Raw genomic sequence first — 22,557 nt, 5'->3', positions numbered from 1 at the left:
AACAAACTGGCGTTTTTCAAGTTTTCTCTGTAAAAATAGGGAGTCTATGATTTTTGAAGCACTTTCAAGCCAAACAAACCTCATGGTTGGATTCAAAAGGTGTCAAAACACCCATTTTCGTATTAAATTTGTCGATTTTTGGACAACGTTGACCTAAGAGGCAAAAAAATTGCATAACAAGGCTGTATGGCCTCTACACGCACTTCAAGATAGAAAAGTGGCAAAAAAAATTTAAAAATTTGCTTTCTTTGGCCATCGATGATTTTTTAAAAACTGCTATGGCCCTTAGCCCGTTGGCCGCTCCCGCTCCATCGCAGCTCCACCCACTCACTGCAGCCACTCAGCCATTGGGCCGCCGCCGCCGAGCCACCACTACACCTCCCACCTAGTCCATGGCCACGTGGGGTTCCAGGGCCAGATCTTTAGCCCTTCAAAAGTTTTTTGGTTTTATTGCAAAAAAAAATTTGCTCTATAGAGGCCCTGTCGGTTTTTCTCCTCTAACTTGAGCATATGGGGGTATTTTTTCGATTCGAAAGAAGCGTCGGAAAGCTAATTCAGAAATGGAGACAATTGTGCAGGTATTTTTTGGCATTTGTTCCAGTTTGGTACCTATTTTTGCGCTTGAAGTCCGATGATGTCTTCAATCTTCCAAGGGGCGTAACTTGGTCGTTATAGCTCTATTTTTCAATCCAAAAAAAGCATCGGAAAGCTCTTCTTGAGCCCTATCCAGATTCTCTACTATTTTCATCAGTATTTCTCAAAGGTACATTTAATACTCAAATTGAAGCTTTTTTGCTCTTCTTATTTACGCATTCCTTCTAACAACTGGGGTTCAATTTTTTGTATTGTGGGAAGTGTTTTTGTATTATTGTTTCTATTATTTACATTAGTAAACCAAAACATTCAAAAAACAATCCAACACCTTCTAAAACAATGGCTGAGACCTCTTCTTGTCTAGAACTTCTGACCCCTCATAACTATCACACATGGAAGACCTTGATGACATGGCTTCTCCAGTCAAAAGGGTTGTGGTCTTGTTTAGATACAATGCAGCCAGTATTTCAGAGTACATATCAGCCTTTGCAACACAGGAACAAGATGGATAAGGCAATGAGGTTGACTGTTTTACAGGTATCCAACAGTCTACAGTTTCATCTTGATGGGTGCAATACCCCTCTAGCTATGTAGACCAAGCTTGAAGGCTTGTTCGGTACAGTGAATGAGTTCAGGGCACTTCAGATTGAGGCAAAGCTTACCTCACTCATACAAGATTATTTTCCTTCCATAGAGGACTTCTTGATGAAGTTCATCAACGGAGATCTTTATTGCAAGGTTGTGGGAAAACCAAGAATGACAATGAGTGCATCTATCTGATTCTTTCTAAGCTTCGTGGAAACTTTCAAATTTTTGCTTCTACCTTCTATTCCACCAAAGATGCTTTGGGTAATAGATTTGCAATACCATCCTTTGAGGTTTTTTGTGATCATTTGACTTGAGAGCAAGCTAAGCTCACTCAGTTGGATTCTCTCACAGGCTCACAGACTTATACATTGGTAGCTCGGCCATCTTTAGGGACGAAGGAGAAGACACAAAAATCTCATTCTATAGAATTTCAAATTGATTCTAGCACTCACAATTCATCAGGGCCACCTCCTCCTAAGGGGGGTAAACCAAAGCCAGAAAGAGAGAATTGTGCTTATTGTAATAAGCCTAATCATAATGAGCCACATTGCTACGAGAAGAAGTTAGATGGCTATGCCAAACAGATTTCAAATTTGACTACTCTCCTTCAAAAGAGCAACATTGATATTCCTTCTACTTCTCAAAGATCGTCTTCATCATCATCATTTCAATCAAATGGTAAAGATATAGAAAAGGGTCATGCACTATGTGCAACTACTACTCCACCCTTTTTTAGGTGGTTACTAGATTCAGGTGCTTCACATCATATGGCATCTTCTCAAGATTTGTTCTCTTATTTTCAGGCTTCTAATACTCCACACATTTTAATGGGGAACAACATTGTTATAACTGTATGTGGGAAAGGTTTTATTGACATTGATGATGGAACATTTCATGATGTACTTTGTGTTCCATCTTTGTCTTCTAACCTTCTCTCTATTTATCAGATTACACAGTGGGACAAGGAAGATAGTTGAGTTTGCACAAAATTCATCGCACATCAAAGATAGTGAGACAGGCAATATTGTTGATCATGCTTCCCGCCTATATTCCTTCTCACATTTTGGTCCACCATCTCCACTATCAGAGACTCACTCTCCTTCACGAGAGACTACTGAGGTGAAGTCAGCGCTTGAACTTATGTGTTGTTCCTAAGACCAATGTTGTGACTTCTATACCTCCACCTCATGTTCAAATTCCATCTCTCGCATTGCTCTTCAGCATTGCCTACTATTGCAGCTCCAATCATCAAGCCACCTACTGCAGTTGTTGAGGATATAATAGAGAACACACATCTCCTCTCAGATGATAGATTCGGCACACTTGTTATCCCATCTCCATTAAAGATTCCCTTTCAAGATTCTCAGTTTTTCTCCTTTGAGCATCAACTAGGACTTCTAGCTACACCTTACATATGTGGGTTTTATCATCCTTTGCCACTACCTTTGTTTCCTTTAGATTGGAGCCACATTGGTATGTTCATCGATACAGGAGTTCTACCATTCTGGGGGGCTATGGAGTCTCAAGTTTCTATCATGGGGGCTTTCATTGTACTTATGGTCTTGAGATGTTTCATTTGTGTATCATTTTCTATCTCTTTTTGTAGTAGGGTTTTTCCCACTGGATTTTCTCTATTTCTCCATTTCATAGAGATTCGATTGTGATTGGGTACCTCATCAAGCCTTGTTGTCGGGACCCAAGTTTGCTTGCAGCATTGTAGTTTTCTTGCATTGTGTGTAATTGCATTGTTGCTCATCTTAAGGGGGGTGTTAGAGTAAAAGATTAATTTCATTGCATTTATTAAATTACCTTTACTCCATTCTTAAGATTTCACTTTATGCAGCTTGCATTTCCATTTAATAATTAATAAGTAATTATTAAAGGTCATTCACCTTTTAGGGTTACCCTTCTAGGATCTCCCTTTTCTCTTCTTGTTTATTGAGCAAACCTTTCTCTTTCTCAGCTTTTCTTTCTTCCTTGTAACAAGTTATTTGCATGCAAGATATCCAGGGATCTATGAATTTGTTCATCATCAAATTCTACAATAAGGTCATTGTTATATGATAAAAAAATATTATTATATACATACACATATATATATATGAAATTAAATTTGTTATTAGTATTAATTATCTAATTATTGAATAGACATGTCCCATGAAGGGACATTTCTATTCATGACCTATTATCTATCTATATAAATCTAAGAGGATGTTGCATTTCGAACACACATACCTAAGAAAGCAATGCTTAATAAATTTGCAGCAGATCCGGAAAATCTAACAGAATTAATCCAACTAAAGCTATAACATTAAAACTAGGAAGGGAGGATTGTAATGTCCCCTTTTTCTAGCCCATTATTTCCTGATGTGTCATTATCCTTTTCACCATGGTCCCGAGTGCTAACTAGGAATTCATAGGGCCCAGTGTGAGATTGCACTAGGCACTTTCAATTTCAAGCTAATCAAAGTGATTAGCAAGGCTCCCAAGATACTTACTATTTATAGTAAGTCAACAAGGTTCCATATTTTGGCATTTCAATATTGGACTTGAAGTGGCTCATCGAGAACTTTCCAACCAGCTATTACATATATAGTTCTGAGTTCAATTGGCTATCTACTTTAATGCCAAAAAATTCGATAGTTATTTAATAAAGTGACTATCAAATTAAGGAATATTAAAAAGTCACTTTACTATTAAAAGGCCCATTTATTGACGAAGGGTGCTCCCCTTAATACCATAAACTCATAACAGAAACAAAGAAACAACAGCAAATGCAAGAACAAAATATGGACTTCTTATTTGAGCAGCAAATGTGGTATTACATAATTCACAAGTACAATATTCTAACCCACATGGGCGACTCCAATACAATAATTTGCAAGACAAGCTGCGAACTATTCCCCAGAGCTGTCCTAGACAATGTTCGGGCTTTTCTTAAATAGGCAGTTTTATGTCGTCCGAGAAGGTTCTAGATGCTCAAACTTAATACCTAGGGCCGACAGACACTAACAATACATATAGAGTCGGCCAAATACATCTTTGACAAATTATTTTAGAAATTTCGGTAGCTCAACTTCAGAAGGTCATAACTCATGAACTGTTGCTGCAATTGGCTATTATAACCACTTTTCGGAAATGTCAACTCCTAATCTACAAGCTTGAAACCGTGCTAGTGCCCTTCTATCAAGTTCACTCTAAGGCCTTCAACGGTGAGCCTTAAGATTTTTCTGCACATTTTTCCACTGAAAATCTGCAATAACTCCTCTGATACTATTACTTGAGCAATAAGATTTTTATGGTAGGCTTACAACTCTAAAATGAACCTTCCTATAGAAAATGAGAACATTTTGAGCTCATATGATAAATTTACTAAAAATAGCAACCTCCTAGAAATAGTAACCACCCTATCTACTAGTGCTTATTAAAATAGAAAATACTGAAAAGAAAACATTTTTGGATGATGCAAGACGGCCCTTACACCCAAGATGCTCCTGCATCATTTATTCTCCTAAGCGGAAAAAGGACATCTTAAATAAAAGAATAAAAGAGTAAGAGACAAACATGGGAACCTAAAGAGATACAACAATGGGCATTAAAAGAAGGAATCTTGAGTCATTTCAACATGCTTTGAAATTGGATTTTATTTCAGTTTTCTCTTGGAGAAACTTGGAAGCATTCAACTTTCCTTTTAAGAACCCAAGGATGGAAGCCTTTAGGCTCATTGGTGGATTGGGCACAAACCCGGTTCATCAATTGTGGTGAATTCAAAACGGAGTTCACTTATGAATTTACAAATTCCTTTCTAGGGTTTACCAATCTAACTATTCTTGTTTTTTGTTAAGATTGGATTTCATTAAGTTATTATATATCTAGTTATAATAAAAAGATAATCTAAAAATTTAAATTTTTGTTGTGTTTATTACTATTTATTTTGAAAAAAATTCAAAGTTTATCTGTTTGTAATTCTGAAATTTGTTATGAGAGATTTGGGCTTAAATATCCGAACAGGATATTACAGTCAAAGATAGTGACTAGAGCTTGATCTAATGTTAATACGCATTATATTCAACATATTGAAGTTAAAGGTTATCTTCAATAGAAGTTGTATTCGATAGTCTTGGAATTGGAAATCATTGTTGCCTGCTAATAAATATCTAGAGGGATGGTTTGAGCTCAAATTTGACGAAGCTTCAAGAGAAAATTTAGGCAAAGCAGGCATTGGATGCAATATCCAATACTCAAAAGGCATGGAGATAGCAAAGTTAGCAAGATACATAGGAATAGAAACTAATAATTAGGCAAAACTAATGGCTTTAATTGAAGGACTAAAATTGTGTAAAACTCTTGGTTGCAAGAATGTAGAGATTGAAAAAGATTCTGCAGTTTTAATTGATGCTATAAGAAAAGGATCCCTCATTAATTGAAGACTAGACTCAATTTTATCTAGAGCCCTCTCACTATGTCAGAACTTTGACAAGATCACAATCAATCATAAATTCTGGGAAGGCAATCAAAGGGCAAATGAATTAACTAATATAGGTATAGAAGAATGTTAAACATAAGTAGTCAAAATTTCAACATAGGGGCTCCTTTCGAATTAGAGATGGTCTAGGTTTTTTTAGAATTTCAACCATTTTTTGTTAGATTAGGTGAAAAACTAATCTCCCAAGAACACCTGCATGCATAACCCTATCACATGGATGAAGCAAAGAACAAAGGCAAGGAAAAATCAAGGAGGCCAAAAAGCCAGATCCATCTTATGGACATGCAAAGAGCAATATCTCATATAATCCAATAAGTGAATGTTTAAAATACAAAGAGGTGAATCCTTATAAAAGAATCATGAAACCCGAAAAGGGAAACTAAAGCCTAAAAAAGCTAGGGTTGCACAATATAATTAATAAAATATTAATTATATGCACCTACAAGATAGCTTAAGAAAACTAGAGTAATAGGCAACTTAATTAATTAAATCAAAGTGATTTAATTAATAAGTTAGAACAAATAATTACTCTAACACCCCCCCTTAAGCGAAGCTTGGGAGGAAGCTAACCTAGCACAGCTATGAAAGAGAATTGGGTCCCGGCAACAAGGCCAGATCAGGTACCCAATCACAACAAAATCTCTATAAAGAGGAGCAATAGAGAAAATCACATGGGAAAAACCCTACTCCAAAAAGAGATAGAAAAGAATGTTCCAGAAGAAGGAACAAAGAGATCAGAAGATAATCATTGAAGCATGAAGAACCGCAAAACTCTGTCAAAATGCTGATCTGTAGAACCTCCATGGAAATAGAAGGCACGAACCATCAACCAAAGGAACCTCCATGGAAATAGAAGGCACGAACCATCAACCAAAGAAGCATAGAACAGTAATATAACCTCCCCTTAAGGCAGGTGAGGTGACAGGCAGCTGAAAAGATGGGCCAAGAATCTCCTACAACACAGGAGCCAAACACATCGAGAGTGAGGTACAAAACACCAATAAAGGCACGTGTCATCGACACTGCATGAGGAATTAGAGAAAGAGGACCTATAAGCAGCAAACAACTATCCCCCCCATGGCACTTTATAAAATAGTGCGAGTACAACGAAGCACAATGATGAAAAGGATCCCGAAACGCAAGAGTGGCACTTTATCTCAGTGCGTTGCATAAAAATGCTTACAATGAATATCAACAATGATCAGAAAAGACATAAGGCTGAAACAACAGAAGGTAGAGCCCAAAACAAAGCAACTGAAGCAACAAAATCGATCCCCGGACCTGAAACAAACAGGATATCCACCAGAATGCTAAAAAGCAAAAGACTGAATAGGATGTGCCTGGAACAGAATCTGGAACAAAAACCAACATCACTGGAAAGAGCACAGAAAGAGCTTTCCAACGATATAAAGAAGTCCAAAATCGAAGATCAAATGCTCAAGATACGCCTCCCGGAGTGCAAAACAGAACATCCGGCTTTGACTACCAAAACAGGCAACCAAACTGCAGAAAAACTTTAAAAAGCCTGTACCATCATCTCCGTCCTGGAACCAGCTTTCCGGCGCATTTTTCGGATTGAAAAAATACGTCCGTATGCTCAAGTTACGGAAGAAAAACGGACAGGGCCTCTGAAAAAGCATGAAAAATTATTTTTTTTTAATAAAAAACTTTAAAATCCCAAAAACAAAAAAATGCGCCACCCGTGGAGCGGCGGCTGAGCGGGGCTTCCGATGGCCGTGGTGGTGGGATGGAGGCGCCACCGGCGGCGAGGCCACTAAGCAGCGGCGGTCACGGGAGCCACTGCGGTCAACGGACCGCCGGCGGTTTTACCGCAGGCGGTTACCGCTAACCGCTAGTGGTCTCGGTGACCGCAGGCGGTTTTTTTAAACCGCTGCGGCAAATAAAATGCCGTTTTTAAATTTTTTTTTGCAATTTTATGTAATTTTGCGCCTCGATTTGCGTGCAGGGGGCCGTACGGGCCTGTTGGACAAAAAAAATTTGCCTCCCAAATCAACGGTGTCCAAAATGGACAAATTTTATATGGATTCTAACTGCAAACGGCCTTCCGGATCCAATGGAAGCGTCCGTTTGAGCCCAAAGTGCCCCAAAAAAAAAAAAATATTGTTCGTACGGCCTCTCACTGCTCCGAAAAAATGCAGCTTCTGAAATGCTTCAACAAACCACGAACAAAGAGCAGCAAGCTTGCTCTGATACCACGTTAGATTAGGTGAAAAACTAATCTCCCAAGAACACCTACATGCATAACCCTGTCACATGGATGAAGCAAAAGAACAGAGGCAAGGAAAAATCAAGGAGGCCAAAAAGCCAGATCCATCTTATGGACATGCAAAGAGCAATATCTCATATAATCCAATAAGTGAATGTTTAAAATACAAAGAGGTGAATCCTTATAAAGGAATCATGAAACCCGAAAAGGGAAACTAAAGCCTAAAAAAGCTAGGGTTGCACAATATAATTAATAAAATATTAATTATATGCACCTACAAGATAGCTTAAGAAAACTAGAGTAATAGGCAACTTAATTAATTAAATCAAAGTGATTTAATTAATAAGTTAGAACAAATAATTACTCTTAACATTTTTTACATCTCATTATCCAAGGGTAGATTAAGGGGTCTTTCTTCAACTTTTACCGATTGCAAACATCTCGAATCCCAAGACAATATGATCAAATAGATAGGTCAGTTGAGGAAGGTACTATTGGAGCATAGGAAATGAGTTTGAGATGAATTGTGAAGTTCTAGAATCATCTAGTCTAGGCTCAAAGAAACTCCTTCCTCTCAATTTAAGCCAATAGAGTGACATAGGTTTATTATTATTGTATTTTATTGTAATTAAGCCAACATAATACCCTTAGGTGTAACTAAATGATGATCACGTTGCTTGAGATATGTTTTTCCAGATAAGAGATGACTACTTCACTCTATTAGATGTATTTTTTGATGATTTAGATGTATATTTTATTTTTGTTTAAGAATATGCTTTTATCACTTCACATTTTGTTTCTATGTCCTTTCTGTATTCATGTTTCGTGACTTTTTCAAGCTTTATCCTTAACATAAATGCAAGATGAAGTGCTTAGATTACAGATCCTGATTGGAAGCAAAATGTAATGTCCCCATTTTTGCCAACATCAAATTTGAGAGACTAGCCAATTATTGTGATCCTCCTAGGCTAATTATTGTGGATAGAGGGTCTTCTGAGGCAATGGCTTGGCTTGGGAGGGTCTTATATTCTCCACAATTTAGTAAGTTACATGTTGGTCTTCGTTTGGCTCAAACTGGACTTCATTTGAGCTTAGTTTTGTGTACTTACTATTTGTGGTAAGTCGGGTGTTGATTGAGATGGACCCTTTCTATTTTTTGGAAAGTGCATTTGGTCATATGGAGAAATAATAGGTGACTCCTATTTAAGATGGAATATTTAAATGATGAGTATTTTGGGAGTTATTATATTTTTAGTGGCCAAATTATTATCAAATCATTAAATTGCTTATTAGAGAGTTATAAGTTAACTTTATCATTTCAATTAAGTTGAGGGTTGAGTCATCATTAGAAGGGACCATTTATTTAATTAATTATATGCCTAAGCCAAGTATTAAATGTTATAAAGTTGTGTTGGAGAAGCTTCGTAAGTGAAATTACATTTTGGAAACAAAAGGGCATTTGGAGATTAAAAATATGAGCTCTTTGTGAGGGAAAAGGTGTTGGTATAAATAAGTATTTACTTATTACACTTTACTTAAGTTTACTTAGGTCAATGCATTATTTTATTGTTTATTAGTTTGATACCTAGGAGTTTGCATACTCTTATGAGTTGTCATGTTGACAACACAAGAGTAAGCAACTCTAATTCAGCACATGGTGTCTACAACACTGAAGTTTGCATAATTCACTGAGTTGTCATGTTGACAACACAGTTATTCACACTCTTATTTTAGCACATCGTGTCTACAACATAATTTTACGTGCTACACCTTTATAGGCTTATCCTCTCATCATCGCACTAACTCATGTGCCTAATGGAGGATAATGCACTCCTGGTGGACATGTGCTTGGTTGTAAGACTTATCAGTGTGTTGACTCCTAGGCATTCTAGAAGCATTCCAAAGGCCTTTATATTCAGGCACTCCTAGTGTGTATGTTAATGACATGACATATCATCAATTCATTTTTGATATTGTTATTCTAATCATACTTTGTTGATCTATTCTTGTGCTTTTGCTTGAGTTCTTTGATCTTGGGTGATTTTACCCTAAGGCAAATTCTTACATAGTATCAGAGCTCTGAGGGAATTTCTCTTCGCATAGCCATTCGAGGCCATTTTCTTGCTTCACCTCTCCGAAGACACCTCAACCTAGAGTGGAGTATCGTAGTCATTGGGAACGTCTAGAGCCAAAGCGAACCTCGACATTGCATCCGAAACGTTGATTCAGTGAAATTTGACTATAAATTCACCTACCCTAGGCCATAGTTGAATTTGAGGCAAAAAAATTTTGCAAACTGGCACCCTAAGGCCCGATTTGCAAATCCGATATGATCGTTTTTTAGATTTGCAATTTTATTTTCAGATCTGCATTTATTTCTCTACAATTTCAATTTTTGGAATTTGTTGGAAATTTTTTAGGCTAGGCCTGCAGAGAAAATTTTTTTGCAGGAACCAGGTGGTGATATCCCAGCTCCTACAGGCAAAATATACTCTGCAGACTCACAATATTCCACCGGAATTACCACCCTGCGAGCACCAACTCCGGTGGATACTACCCAAGCTGCACAAGTTCACATCAACCTGGGCGGCTTTGTTTTCTTTTCCCCCTACGGGCTTTCTTTTTAAAACCCGTCAAGTGTTCCCACAACCAATGTGGGATAATTATCTACGGTGACCAGCGAGCAAAACCCCCTCCGGCAACGGTAACCATTCTCCGACAACCTGCCACATTCCGGCAGTGACAAATCGCATATCTGAACCTCGGCAAATTTTGTGGTTTCTCGACACTGCCTATGACTTTCCAGTCTATTTACTCTCCCCACTAACTACAATGTTTACAGCCCCGACTTCTAATGAGCTCTGGACATGCGTCACTTCTGCCCAACTAACCTGTGCCACATGTCAAACACACGGTAAATGGCCAAATCACTGTTCCAGCTAAGCGCCACATCAAACTTCCACGTCTGCAGCGACATCACACCCAATCAACTGGCCACGTATGCCTGCCAACTCAGCGTATGACTGACACCTCAGCATCCTACGCCAACAAGGATGTACAAGCCACGCATCACGTCCGTACCAGTTGTAAAATCCATACATTGCTGACATCAGTAGTAACGTCACCAAGGGGACCTGATTTTTCACTGATGCCAGCCAGTCACAAGCCTAAATTTGATGGTCGTTTGACCATCATTTCCAGGCAAAATTGAACTATTGCAATGGTCATTTGACCATCAAATTTAACCCAGTGTTTTTTTGCCCAGACCACTCTCCAGATGCAATTTTGATTTGATAGTCCAACTTTGGGAGGCCATAATCATCCGAACTCCAAATCAAGTGCAATATTTTTTTATTTTGCGTAGAATTTCTTGAACTTTTCAGTGGTGCTGTTTTTTTTAGTTTTGGTGCACAGATTTGTCAGAAATTGCATTTTTTAGCAGTTGTACTTGTCCAATCCTATATTTTGCAACTTTAAACGCTCCGTACAGGCTCATCTGGACGCATTTTCAGGTTCCATTTTTTTTGAAGGTGCTTAATTTTTTGTCTACTTTCCAGATCTACAATCAAACTATAGGCTTGTGTGAACAAAAATATCACTTTAGAATTAGATCCTATTCTGCATTGTATTGCTTTGATTACTCTTCAAATTTGTTGTACATCTGAGCTACAATGCTTAGTGTCAGATTTCAACCTCAAAAGGCAATTGTAAACAGAAAAATCAGAAGCCCACTCTTGTCCATTTTGACAAGTGGTCTATTGTACACACACTACATATAAAGTGCCAAAAGCATCATTTTTGGGGGGCTCTTTTGATTGAGTGAATAGGGGGATGTCTCTTGTGTTTTTATGTCTCTCTTTTGTGCTCTTTTAATTTTTTGCATCATGGGTTCACTTAAAACTTCACTTCTAACTTCACACAATTATACTACATGGAAAGATATTGTATGGAGTAGATTAATGGAAAAAGGTTTAAATCTATATGTTTATGGTACAATTACAAAACCCACTGATGATACAACATTAGTTGATTGGCAAATTAAAAACAATCAAGCTTTAGGAATCATTCGAAGTTGTGTTCATAGAGATCTCTTCTTCCACATTTCTAGCTTTAAGGAATCCAAGGCTTCTTGGGACAAACTTGAAGGGTTGTATGGTAAGGTGGATGAGGAAAAGGGATTCCGGAGTAAGAATGACCTACTTCTCTTGGATCCTAAGAATTTTGACACAATTCAAGACTATATCAACAAAGCCAATGAATTGAGAGCACTACTTAAAGATTGTGGTAATCCTATGAAGGATGATCGATTTATTCATCAAATTTTGAAGTTATGCATCTTTTGTTTCAAGTTACAACACTCACAAGTTGACCATGGGAAGTGCCTTCACTAAGCCTACATTTGATGCATTTGCAGAAATGTTGATGTTGGAACAATCCCAAAAATGTTGATGTTGGAACAATCCAAGTTAATAGATATGGGAATTCTCAAGTCATCAAAGACCAAGGCATTGGTAGCTAGCAATGAGAACCAATCAAATCAAAGTGGCAAAAGTTCTACCAACAACAAGAAAAAGCAGTAGAAGCAAAAATCACAATCAGAGACACAACAATCTACCACCTCACAGCAAGGCAATTCTTCTTCCAACAAGAAGGGAAACAATGATAAGAAGGATAAACTGTTTTGTGCATATTGCAAGAAACAGAATCATAATGAGCATCATTGCAAGACTAAGAGAATCAATGAGTTGGAAAACCTACTTAGGAAGAACAAACTCAATGTGCCAAATGCTTCCAAGGATTCAACTCCACCCACTTCAAAGGGAAAAGGGCAAGCACTTATGGTAGGTTCAAGTTCTTCAGCAGAATGAATTCTTGACTCAGGTGCCTCATATCATACGGGTTCTTCAAAAGGAGACTTTTCTTCATTGAAGCAGTCTAAGGTGCTGCACATCTTTGTAAGAGATGATACAAAAATGGAAGTTGAAGGGAAAGGACAAGTGGAGATGGAAAATGGAGAGTTCAAAGAAGTTCTCTATGTTCCCAACCTTAGCTCTAATCTCCTTTCACTCTAACAAATCACTCACTATGGAGATGGCAATAATGTTGAGTTCCTTCCTAATTCAATAATGGTGTGCAATCTTAAAGATGATTCATTGGTTGCAGTGGGTAAAGTCAATCATGACAAAAGGCTTTATTCTTTCTCCCACTTTGTACCTAAGTCTCCTTCGCATGCCTTGTTAACTCAATCTCAATCACAAAGCAAATTATGGCATAAGCAGTATGGTCATCTTGCCTTCCGCTATATTCATCAACTTTGCTCAAACAATATAGTCAAAGGTCTACCTTCAGTCAACTTTTCTAAAGGTGAATGTTCAACATGTTCATTGGATATGGATCTAGAGGAGAAGATTGACTAAGAAAGGTCTTCAAGAGCATCAGTTGTTCTTGAGTTGGTTTGCACAGTTCTAGCAGGTCCTTTTGAAGTAACATCAGTTAGCAAGGGTCGCTACATCCTCACTTTCATTGATGACTTTTCACGCTACACATGGGTCTACTTTTTTCATCACAAGAATGAAGTGTTTGATAAGTTTCTAGCCTTCAAGAGTAATGTTGAAAAGCAATCAAAGAAAGCCATCAAGGTTCTTCGTATGGATAATGAAAGAAAATATGTGAACTCAAGACTTAAAGACTTTTGTAAACTTGAGGGTATTGATCTTCAGAATCCAGTAGCATTTAATCCACAAAAGACAAGTGTTGCAGAAATAAGGATTAAAACTCTTAAGTCAATGGCAAGTTGCATGATATAAGCCAAGTCTCTGGATCCATCACTTGAAGTTGAAGCTATAAGCAGTGTCAATCACATACTTAATAGATCTCCTCATAATGCCTTAGATGGAAAGACTCCTTTTGAGGCATGGTGCGGCAGAAAACCAATTGTGAGACACTTCCGAGTCTTTGGTTGTCCAGCATGGGCAAACATATCTTCAAGGGAATACAAGGAGCCACCACCAAGGCCTTGTACTTTCATCAGATATGAAGATAGTATTAAGGCGTATAGACTTATGGATCTCGAGACTCATAAGATTTTTATAGAGGAATGTTCACTTTGAGGAAAGTTCACCAAGCTTACCCTCTAATCCTCTCCGCACTTCATACACGGTGGAAACTGATAGTGATTCAACAAATTCAGATATGTGGGATCCTATTGATAGATATAGCATCAGCACATTCCACATACATATATTGCTACAGTGATAGGTCCATGCAATTCAATACAATTGGGTACACCTTGTCTTCCAGTTCCAACATCAGGGGATGACTACATAACAGATATTTCAGGTTTGTTTGTGGAGGCATACATAGCAGATTTGGGAGACATCATTGATGATATACATCTTCTCTTTGATGAAGAAGATCCTTCTTCAATTGTTGCAAGGGCTCACTCTAACCCTCCTGTCCATTCTCTACATGATCAGTCTTTCCAAGTTGATATGATTGTGGATCCTTATGTACAGCACTTGCAGGAGGTCTCTTTATCATTTGAAGAGACGCATGGTTCTTTGGAATATGTTCTACATACATCCTAGCTAGATCTGCACTTGTTCTTTTCAGCAGTCTTGGAAAGGGCGACAATCAGTATTGACACAGGGACAGTTGAGCAGGTTTCAGAGACACCATTCATCATCGGGATTCTTTCTACACATAGGGGAAGCATCTCATATATACCTATGATATTGTTTCTTCCAAAGGGGAGGAACATTATTCAGCAATCATGGATTAGCTTCTACATTGGAGCAGCTATCACTGATCGGCATTCTACTTTTGGGGGCGGGGGGAGAGGGACTACCTTGTCTTCTTTCTTCTTCTCTCTTGTGGGGAGGGACCTTTTCCTCTTTTGGGATTGTGTTCTTCTCATACTTCTCTATTGTATATACTTGATGTATGTCGTAATGGGGGGGTCTTGATTACTCCATCCATCCATGCATCTTGTTTTTTCATCTCTCTTTTTGGGGGAGAATTTTTCCCATGAGGTTTTTCCTCTTTCTCCACTTTATGAGAGATTTCATTGCATTTTGTACATAGGTACCTAACATGGCCTAGTAGCCAGGACCCATCTTGCATTTTCATCCTAGCTTTCGTAAGCTTAAGTGCATTCCCCTAAGTTGCACTTAAGGGGGGGTCTTGGTGTAAATAAGAATTTACTTATTACACTTACTTAAGTTTACTTAGGTCAATGCATTATTTTATTATTTATTAGTTTGATACCTAGGAGTTTGCATACTCTTATGAGTTGTCATGATAAGAACACAGCAGTAAGCAACTCTAATTCAACACATGGTGTCTACAACACTGGAGTTTGCATAATTAACTAAGTTGTCATGTTGACAACAATTATTCGCACTCTTATATTAGCACATGGTGTCTACAACATAATTTTACGTGCTACACCTTTATAGGCTTGTCCTCTCATCATCGCACTAACTCTTGTGCTTAATGGAGGATAATCCACTCCTGGTGGACATGTGCTTGGTTGTAAGACTTATCAATGTGTTGACTCCTAGGCATTCTAGAAGCATTCCAGAGGCCTTTATATTTAGGCACTCCTAGTGTGTATGTACATGACATATCATCAATTCATTTTTGATATTGTTATTATGATCATACTTTGTTGGTCTATTCTTGTGCTTGTGCTTGAATTCTTTGATCTTGGGTGATTTTGCCCTAAGGCAAAATCTTACAAAAAGCATCCAATTATTTGATTATCTTATTTTGATTGGTCTTCTTTGTAACGTTTCTAAAGTTCTGATTTTTCTATGCCCTTGCTGATGCGTAAGAGTTTGATTTGAGTGTATGATTTCCAAGCTTCCTCTTTGTGTAGCAATTGTGGCTGAGAAGCGATTGTTGGTTGGAATAATTCAGTGTCTTCTCTTACTGTGATTCATGTGGCTGAGAGGGCGACTTTATGCTGAGGGGAAATTGGTAATTTAATCTTTGATTATTGGTAAATTACTAAATCTAAAAAGTCTGATTGTGGGCAACTGTGTAACCTGATTTGAACGCTAGCTTTATCAGTTGCTAGGCATTTATATGTCTGATTTTTCTGAGCACTTTATGCCTGCAACAAAATGCCAATTCTTCCTGCATATTGGCATTAAGGCATTGTGAGTTGTAGCTGGGCGTTGAAACCTCCGCAAATTGATGCCAATAAACCCTGTATTTGAGAATTTATTCCTTCCTGACTTTAGACGTTAGCATCATTGCAGTTCTGGGCAGAAGTTCTCTGGCTCGGGCTGCACATTGGAGATGTATTTGCCCTATCAAGCATTCTGAAAATCACGCCAGTATCCATGCTATTGGCATTGGGACTGTTTGTATTCATGAGAGACTAGATTGCTAAAGCAATTTTGGGCTGCTGTAGCAGACACTCCACGGCTGCAATTTGGTGGGGAAGATGAATGTACACAGTGCAAAACATTTCCAGGTTCCAAGCTCTTTATTTAATAAGTGAAATGTAATTTGTAATTGCCTTTGAGAAAACAGTGAATGATAGTAAATTTGTTTTTGGTTGTTCATCACTAGACTGATATCATAACATAGTTAGCAGATTTTTGCAAGGCAGTAAAATTAATTGTAAATGGTTGCTATCTGGAAATGCATAAACTGTTGATTAAGTTGAACTAGAGTAATTCACTCACATGTTCAGTAGCACTAGCTGGTATGCAAAATGCTTCCCAAGTGTTCCACAAAATGTCAAACTACTAATCAATGAAAGAAATTGATCTGATTAAGCTTTGTCCAGTTGAGGGATATTACACAAAAGAAGAAGGAAAGGGCGAGGAACGGCCTAGAAGGAAGGTGGAAAAATGTAACTTGGGACTAAAAGCTGATTATCCGGATGTATCTATGTACTTGAGATGTATCAAGGCTTAGGCCATTTATCTATCAAAAAAAAATATCTCACCAATCAGCCAATAATTTCATAAAAATTTTGTGGAATGAATTATCCCTTGGTTTGACAGTTTGCTTTTATTCATCATTAGGGGAAAAAAAAATCGTAGCAAGGATAGCTTGTGGGGTTTGTCAGTGCATGTCAGATTTTTCAATTGCATGTCATCTTTTTTCAATTGCATGTCGACATGTCATTTTTTTTCAGTTGCATGTCAAATAATGTTATTTGCATGTTACTTCTAATTACTTGCATGTCAAATTAAAGTGGTCTCATGCACTCAAGAGGAATAGGACCATATAGATATTATAACAAAAGTAGAAACCATTTAGAACAGAAAGACAGGAGACATAGAGGGCCAATTAAGTAGGGAACACAACCTATGGAGTATAAGGATGCTTTGAACAAAATAACTATACTAACTTTTAATAGAACCATTGAAATGTCAGCAAGATCATGGGTTTATAACAGTGTTACAAGACTCAGACTCGACAAACTGGTTCAAGCTTGGCATCTGGAGTGAGGAAGGACTTGGCAAATTGAAAACACAAGAAATCCAAATATATTAAGGATTAAACTTTGTTCATGCATCATTTGGTCAACTAACATCAAATCTACAATTATTGAGATGAATAGAAGCTACTTTGCACACGTGCACAAGCTTACATTGATCACATTAGTATAATGTGAATTTCTAAAGGACATAATTTAGACTAAAATTATAGAAGGTATAGATCATTTATCATCATCATATTGAGCATTGTGTTCATGTTGAAGATCGTCGGTCATATCTCCCTTGTTGTAGACTACGAGGCTGCTCCCTCAAAGTGGCATATTATTATTAAGTCTTCACAAAAAAAAATGATATTATATTCTTCTAACATGCAAGTTATGGCATAACTCTTCGCTTAAATTTTTGGTTCTTAGTAGATTAGAAAGATCATTATAAATTTTTGGAATGATATCAACTACATAATTGCTCAAATGTCATCATCATTTAACTTTGTCAAATGGTCAGCTTAATAGACATTTGTTTTTTTAATCTTTAGAAACCTTAAAATTGTTCTTTCAGTGTTCTGGAGATGTCCAATTCTTTAAAAGGAAAGCATTTTATTTCTTGCAATGCTCTCAAATTTTATAGTGATATTTTAAATTTTGAATACCTGGTTCCAAGAATTTGTGATTACGATTTGTGATATTCATATTAAAATACTTTTTTGGCAAAAATATTAGTGAAATTCTATTTGTAATCTGCTTTATAGACAAATTGTTATGTTTTATACCTGCTACATGCGAGACATTTTTTACTACTCCATATTGATTGCCTTATTGGGAACCATAGTTACAAATTTTTGGAACTCGATATTGCAACACGACCATATAATCCAAAAAAACATTAAAAAAAATTAAAATGTTTTTTTTACTCTATGGCTTAGCTGGCCATGGAAGAGCCCTAGCCAAAGGAGTCTCCAAGTCAAGAGAGTCCATGGAATCTACGAGTCTTGCAGGATTCTACTAGGACTTGGCCAAGTTATAATCCAAAGGCCGAAAAACTCTGAAGCCTCGACTCGGAGCTCAAAGCCCACAGAAAAGGAAAAAGTGACTTAGTTTGCTATCATGCACCTAGAAGGAGTAGCATACGATTGCAAACATCAAAAACTTGTCTTGTAGGTTCATTACATAGTTGATTCTTAGGAAGAGTTTGTCAAAAGGTTGGTTACTCACTATGACTGAAAAGACATAGAAGGTGTATTGCATTGAACTAGTACAACTAAAGCTAGTAGGACATATGAAGTCCTACATCAATGAATTCCAAAAAATTATGTAATGGTCCCTGAGAGTTACAATGCTCTTTGTTCAAGGATTAAGTGATAAATTAAAAGGTTTGGTTAAGGCTCACAAGCCTAGCTCTTTAGATAATGATTTTGGTTAGCCATGGACTTTGAAGTTATACCTTCTTCTTAGCCACACAAGAATGTCAAAAATCATAAATGCGATGTGAAGACTCCTAATCATCGCAAGGTTGCATCTGATGAGTTAGAAAAGGAATCAACAAGGAATCTTTGTTTTAATTGCAAAGAGCCTTGGAACCAGGTCATAGATGTCTTGGTAAGGGTAAGGCATATCTTATTGAGGTGATTTTTGATGCGAATACTGATGACTGTAGGGAGCTTCATGACAAGGTGATATACAAACATTGTTCTAGCTTATAATAGTGATTTTGTATTTTTTTTGACTCAATCCTTCACCCCCAAGACTCAAGAGTACTAACAAGTTTAGTGGTGTGTGATTTGATTTGAGGCACTTTCTTGCAAACACTCACCATTCTTTAGCAGACCAACATCCACTTTAATCTTTTGTCTTTCCTTCACCACTGGACGTTTTAAAATCTCCCAAGCCCAACTGGTGAAACTTCGCAAGATCTAAGGATTTGGCCAAGGCAAAGCTATGCAGGTTAGAGAATTATATCCTCGGAGATGGTGGATCCCTCCATCTCTTGAGGACATCCAAATCATAATTAACTTCCTTGATCTTGGTCTTACTTCATTCACTAACCATCCTCCTCCTTGCCTTACACAATTACATTGAACCCACAAAAAAATTTCATGTCACAAACCCAAAGCATACCCCACCCTATATCTAGACTAGAAAATATCAAGTTTAGACATGATGACTTTCAATAAGATTTTAGAGATGCAACTTTACCATGCTTTTCTTGCTTTATGAGCCAATGCAAAAGAAGAACTATCTAACTATATACATTGCAAGGTCTGAGCTATAAGTGATATGCCATATTTCTAACATTATGATCTACACTTAATGACCTTGTTCAATTTTTATCATTTAATAATATATACTTACTCGTGAATTGCTTGTTTCGTTACAATATGTGGAATTAGTATTTATAGAGTAAACATATCTAGAATCCAGTATCTTAAAACAATTAGAGGTCAAAAAAAACAATTGACAGTTTGATAATAATTGAAGTGCATTATTAATATCACTCATGAAGTAATCATATCATTTTTCATACATTTTCAACAAAACTGTCCACTAAATTTGATTTATTTCTTGCAAGACTACAATTTCCACATAAAGCACCACATTGACACAACAAAAAATAATATTGAAACCTGTGAAACTTGATCTGCAAGATGGGAAAGCAATCCTTTCCATGATCTTCGACTGCCACCACTTGAATTCTTTATCCCATCTATTCAAAGACAGAAACATCACTAAAAAATTAAGATCCTATACACTAGTAGGCAGTAGCAATGTAAAGCAGATGCCATGTTAGAAAAAATTAATGCATTCAAAATAAAATTGCACAATGAAACTAAAAATTGTCTCCAAAAAAGGCCTTTTTAACTTCCCGACATAATGAAATGTTCTTTATTGCAATATACGAAATCTTTTACAATCAGTCAAAGAGAAATTAGGTGGACACATTGCCATTTCTGTAAAGTTATTGGTAATATAAAATAGAATGCACATTTAATAGCATACACATACACAAGTAGCCACACCTGTTTCTATTACTTTGCACTATCATATGACAAAAAATGTACATATAACTCTCCTGAAATATAATGGATAATACATATCTGCTGAATGATGAAAAAAAAAACATGAGAGAAGGGAATCTGCATCTAGAGCAAAAATGTATCGTGGAAACTCATGAAAGATAGCTGAGTCAGAAAGGGCAAAAATCTTGATCAACGATGATAACTTACCTAGTCTACTTCCAATTTCATATAATTTGTTGTACTTGTTTATCTGATTAGTTTTTTAGTTCTTTGTCATCTTTGGGCAGTTGTAAGTAAATAGTTCTAAACAGTTATCAACAATCTCGACTTATCCCATAGTTTCTAAACTTGAACTCAACTCAGACTTGTCAAGACTCGACTTCAAAAACGCCAACTCTGCAAAAACAACTAAAAACATACCAAAGGAGTTTGGTGGGGAATTGGGGATGGTGCGATAAAACACTTTTAATCCAAGATGTTTGTACCATAGTTACGAGACTGGAACATTGGCATACAAAACTCATGATTATGAAATCCATGGAAACAAAGTAAGGGTTCCAATAACCATGAAAGAGAGGAAATGAAATTGATGGATTTGGATACAGATTGAAAACCCTAGCTATGCATGTTGCTATCAGTTGAGCTAACTCAACACATAAGTTTGGTCAAGTTGTATACATAAGATAGATAATACCAAGTGCATCGTGTTTGATCCAAGATTATCAATACCATACCCAACTCCATTCTAATACCAATGTCATGGGAGCAGCAGGTTTTGAAAGTTGTCTCTGAGTGGCCTCTCCTGTTATTACCCTCCTTCCACAAAGTATTTCTTGACACGGGGAAGAAGGGACCAAGGCCTTACGTTTTGGAACAAGGAACTAGCACTGGGAGTGGCACAAAAATACATGTAATACTTGTAACACAGAAATTATAAAAAGATGTATGGGTATTAAAATTACAACTGAAACTTTTAAAAGCAAACTAGTAAAAATTGAAATGACTAAACTTTGAAGAGATAATTAACAATTTAACATTGAACAATGAAATATCAAATTAAAAATGTCTATTATATTCAAGATTTCAATATGATGATTAAAATTAATAAAATGATTATTACATATGTTCAAAAATAACAAAATGGATGATAATGCCTCTAATCATCCCCAAAATCCTCATCACTAGACCTATTGGAGCGTACATGGTCAAACTCCCCCAAAAGAATACCAAACACCCTATCTGTGTAGCATCCTCATCAATCTACGATGGCTACTATAGCTCTACATCCCAACATGATACTAAACTCTCCTTGCAAAAAAGTGTGTTGAGGTATAAGTGATGCAATGCACTATATATAACTACAAGCTTCTCTATTCACTTGGAGCTAAGTTTGATCCTCTTAACACAGTGGATATAGCTATAAGAAGACAAGATCCTCAAAGTAGCAGAACTAGAAACCTATGATAGAAAATAAATGGCGCATAGTCCACTTTCATGCTCATAAGTTTTTTTGTGAGTCCAACAATTCCTAACCACATTCCCCTTATCCACAAATATCCTCTACAATTCCAACATATTAGACTTCAATAGGCTTGGGGAAGCCTTGATTGCTGTTCATTTTGACGTGCACGACTAAAACTTGAGACTTGGCCTTTTTTTGCCCAAAAGGCTTTGTTGCTTTCCCTCATACTACCAAATCAAAAGTACTTTCTTTGCTGTCATCTTGCTTCCTTGCCTTACTATGGGACACAAAATAGGCTATAACAGTTTTCCATTGTTCAACCATTGCTTGTTTGCCTTCATCTCTTGTTGCTCTAAACTTTTCCACTTCGACCCTTCTTTCCTCTTGCTTCCTATGATTAAATTCTTATCTATGAAGAAGTCTGAGCCAAAAAATTTGCTTGTCATGCGCAATTGTTATGACCATTTTTATAGGCCTGTGTAAGGAAAGTTGCAGCCAACTTTATGATAATTTCAACATAACCCATAATAGATCTTGTGCAAATAAACACTTACGAGTCCTTATGCAAGAGAATAGACAACATACCCACACAAGAAAACCTCATGAGGAGAAAACTCAGCCTGCAAATGCATCTGTCAGCTATGTATTATTCAACAATGCATCCATTTTGATACACTGTGAAAGCCTTCAAAGCCTACGCTGAGGCACTTGTCTTATTTGTGTCAA

The 22,557-nt window shown here is 37.0% G+C and overlaps 1 protein-coding gene across 2 annotated transcripts in view; it reads right to left on the bottom strand.

Moving 5' to 3' along the window:
• LOC149547022 (uncharacterized) overlaps nt 1-22,557 on the bottom strand; it is a 129,240-nt gene that overhangs the window by 53,790 nt on the left and 52,893 nt on the right. For both annotated transcript variants that reach the window (XM_089791472.1, XM_089791473.1), the window contains exon 6: nt 19,977-20,056. In XM_089791472.1, the coding sequence (XP_089647598.1) occupies nt 19,977-20,056 (80 nt within the window). The remainder of the gene's footprint in view (nt 1-19,976; nt 20,057-22,557) is intronic.

This window comes from Cupressus sempervirens, chromosome 7, assembly GCF_028749045.1.
Source record: "Cupressus sempervirens isolate cs-2001-9-10 chromosome 7, ASM2874904v1, whole genome shotgun sequence".
Taxonomy (NCBI): Eukaryota; Viridiplantae; Streptophyta; class Pinopsida; order Cupressales; family Cupressaceae; genus Cupressus; species Cupressus sempervirens.
This window is presented reverse-complemented; position numbering and strand designations above follow the sequence as displayed.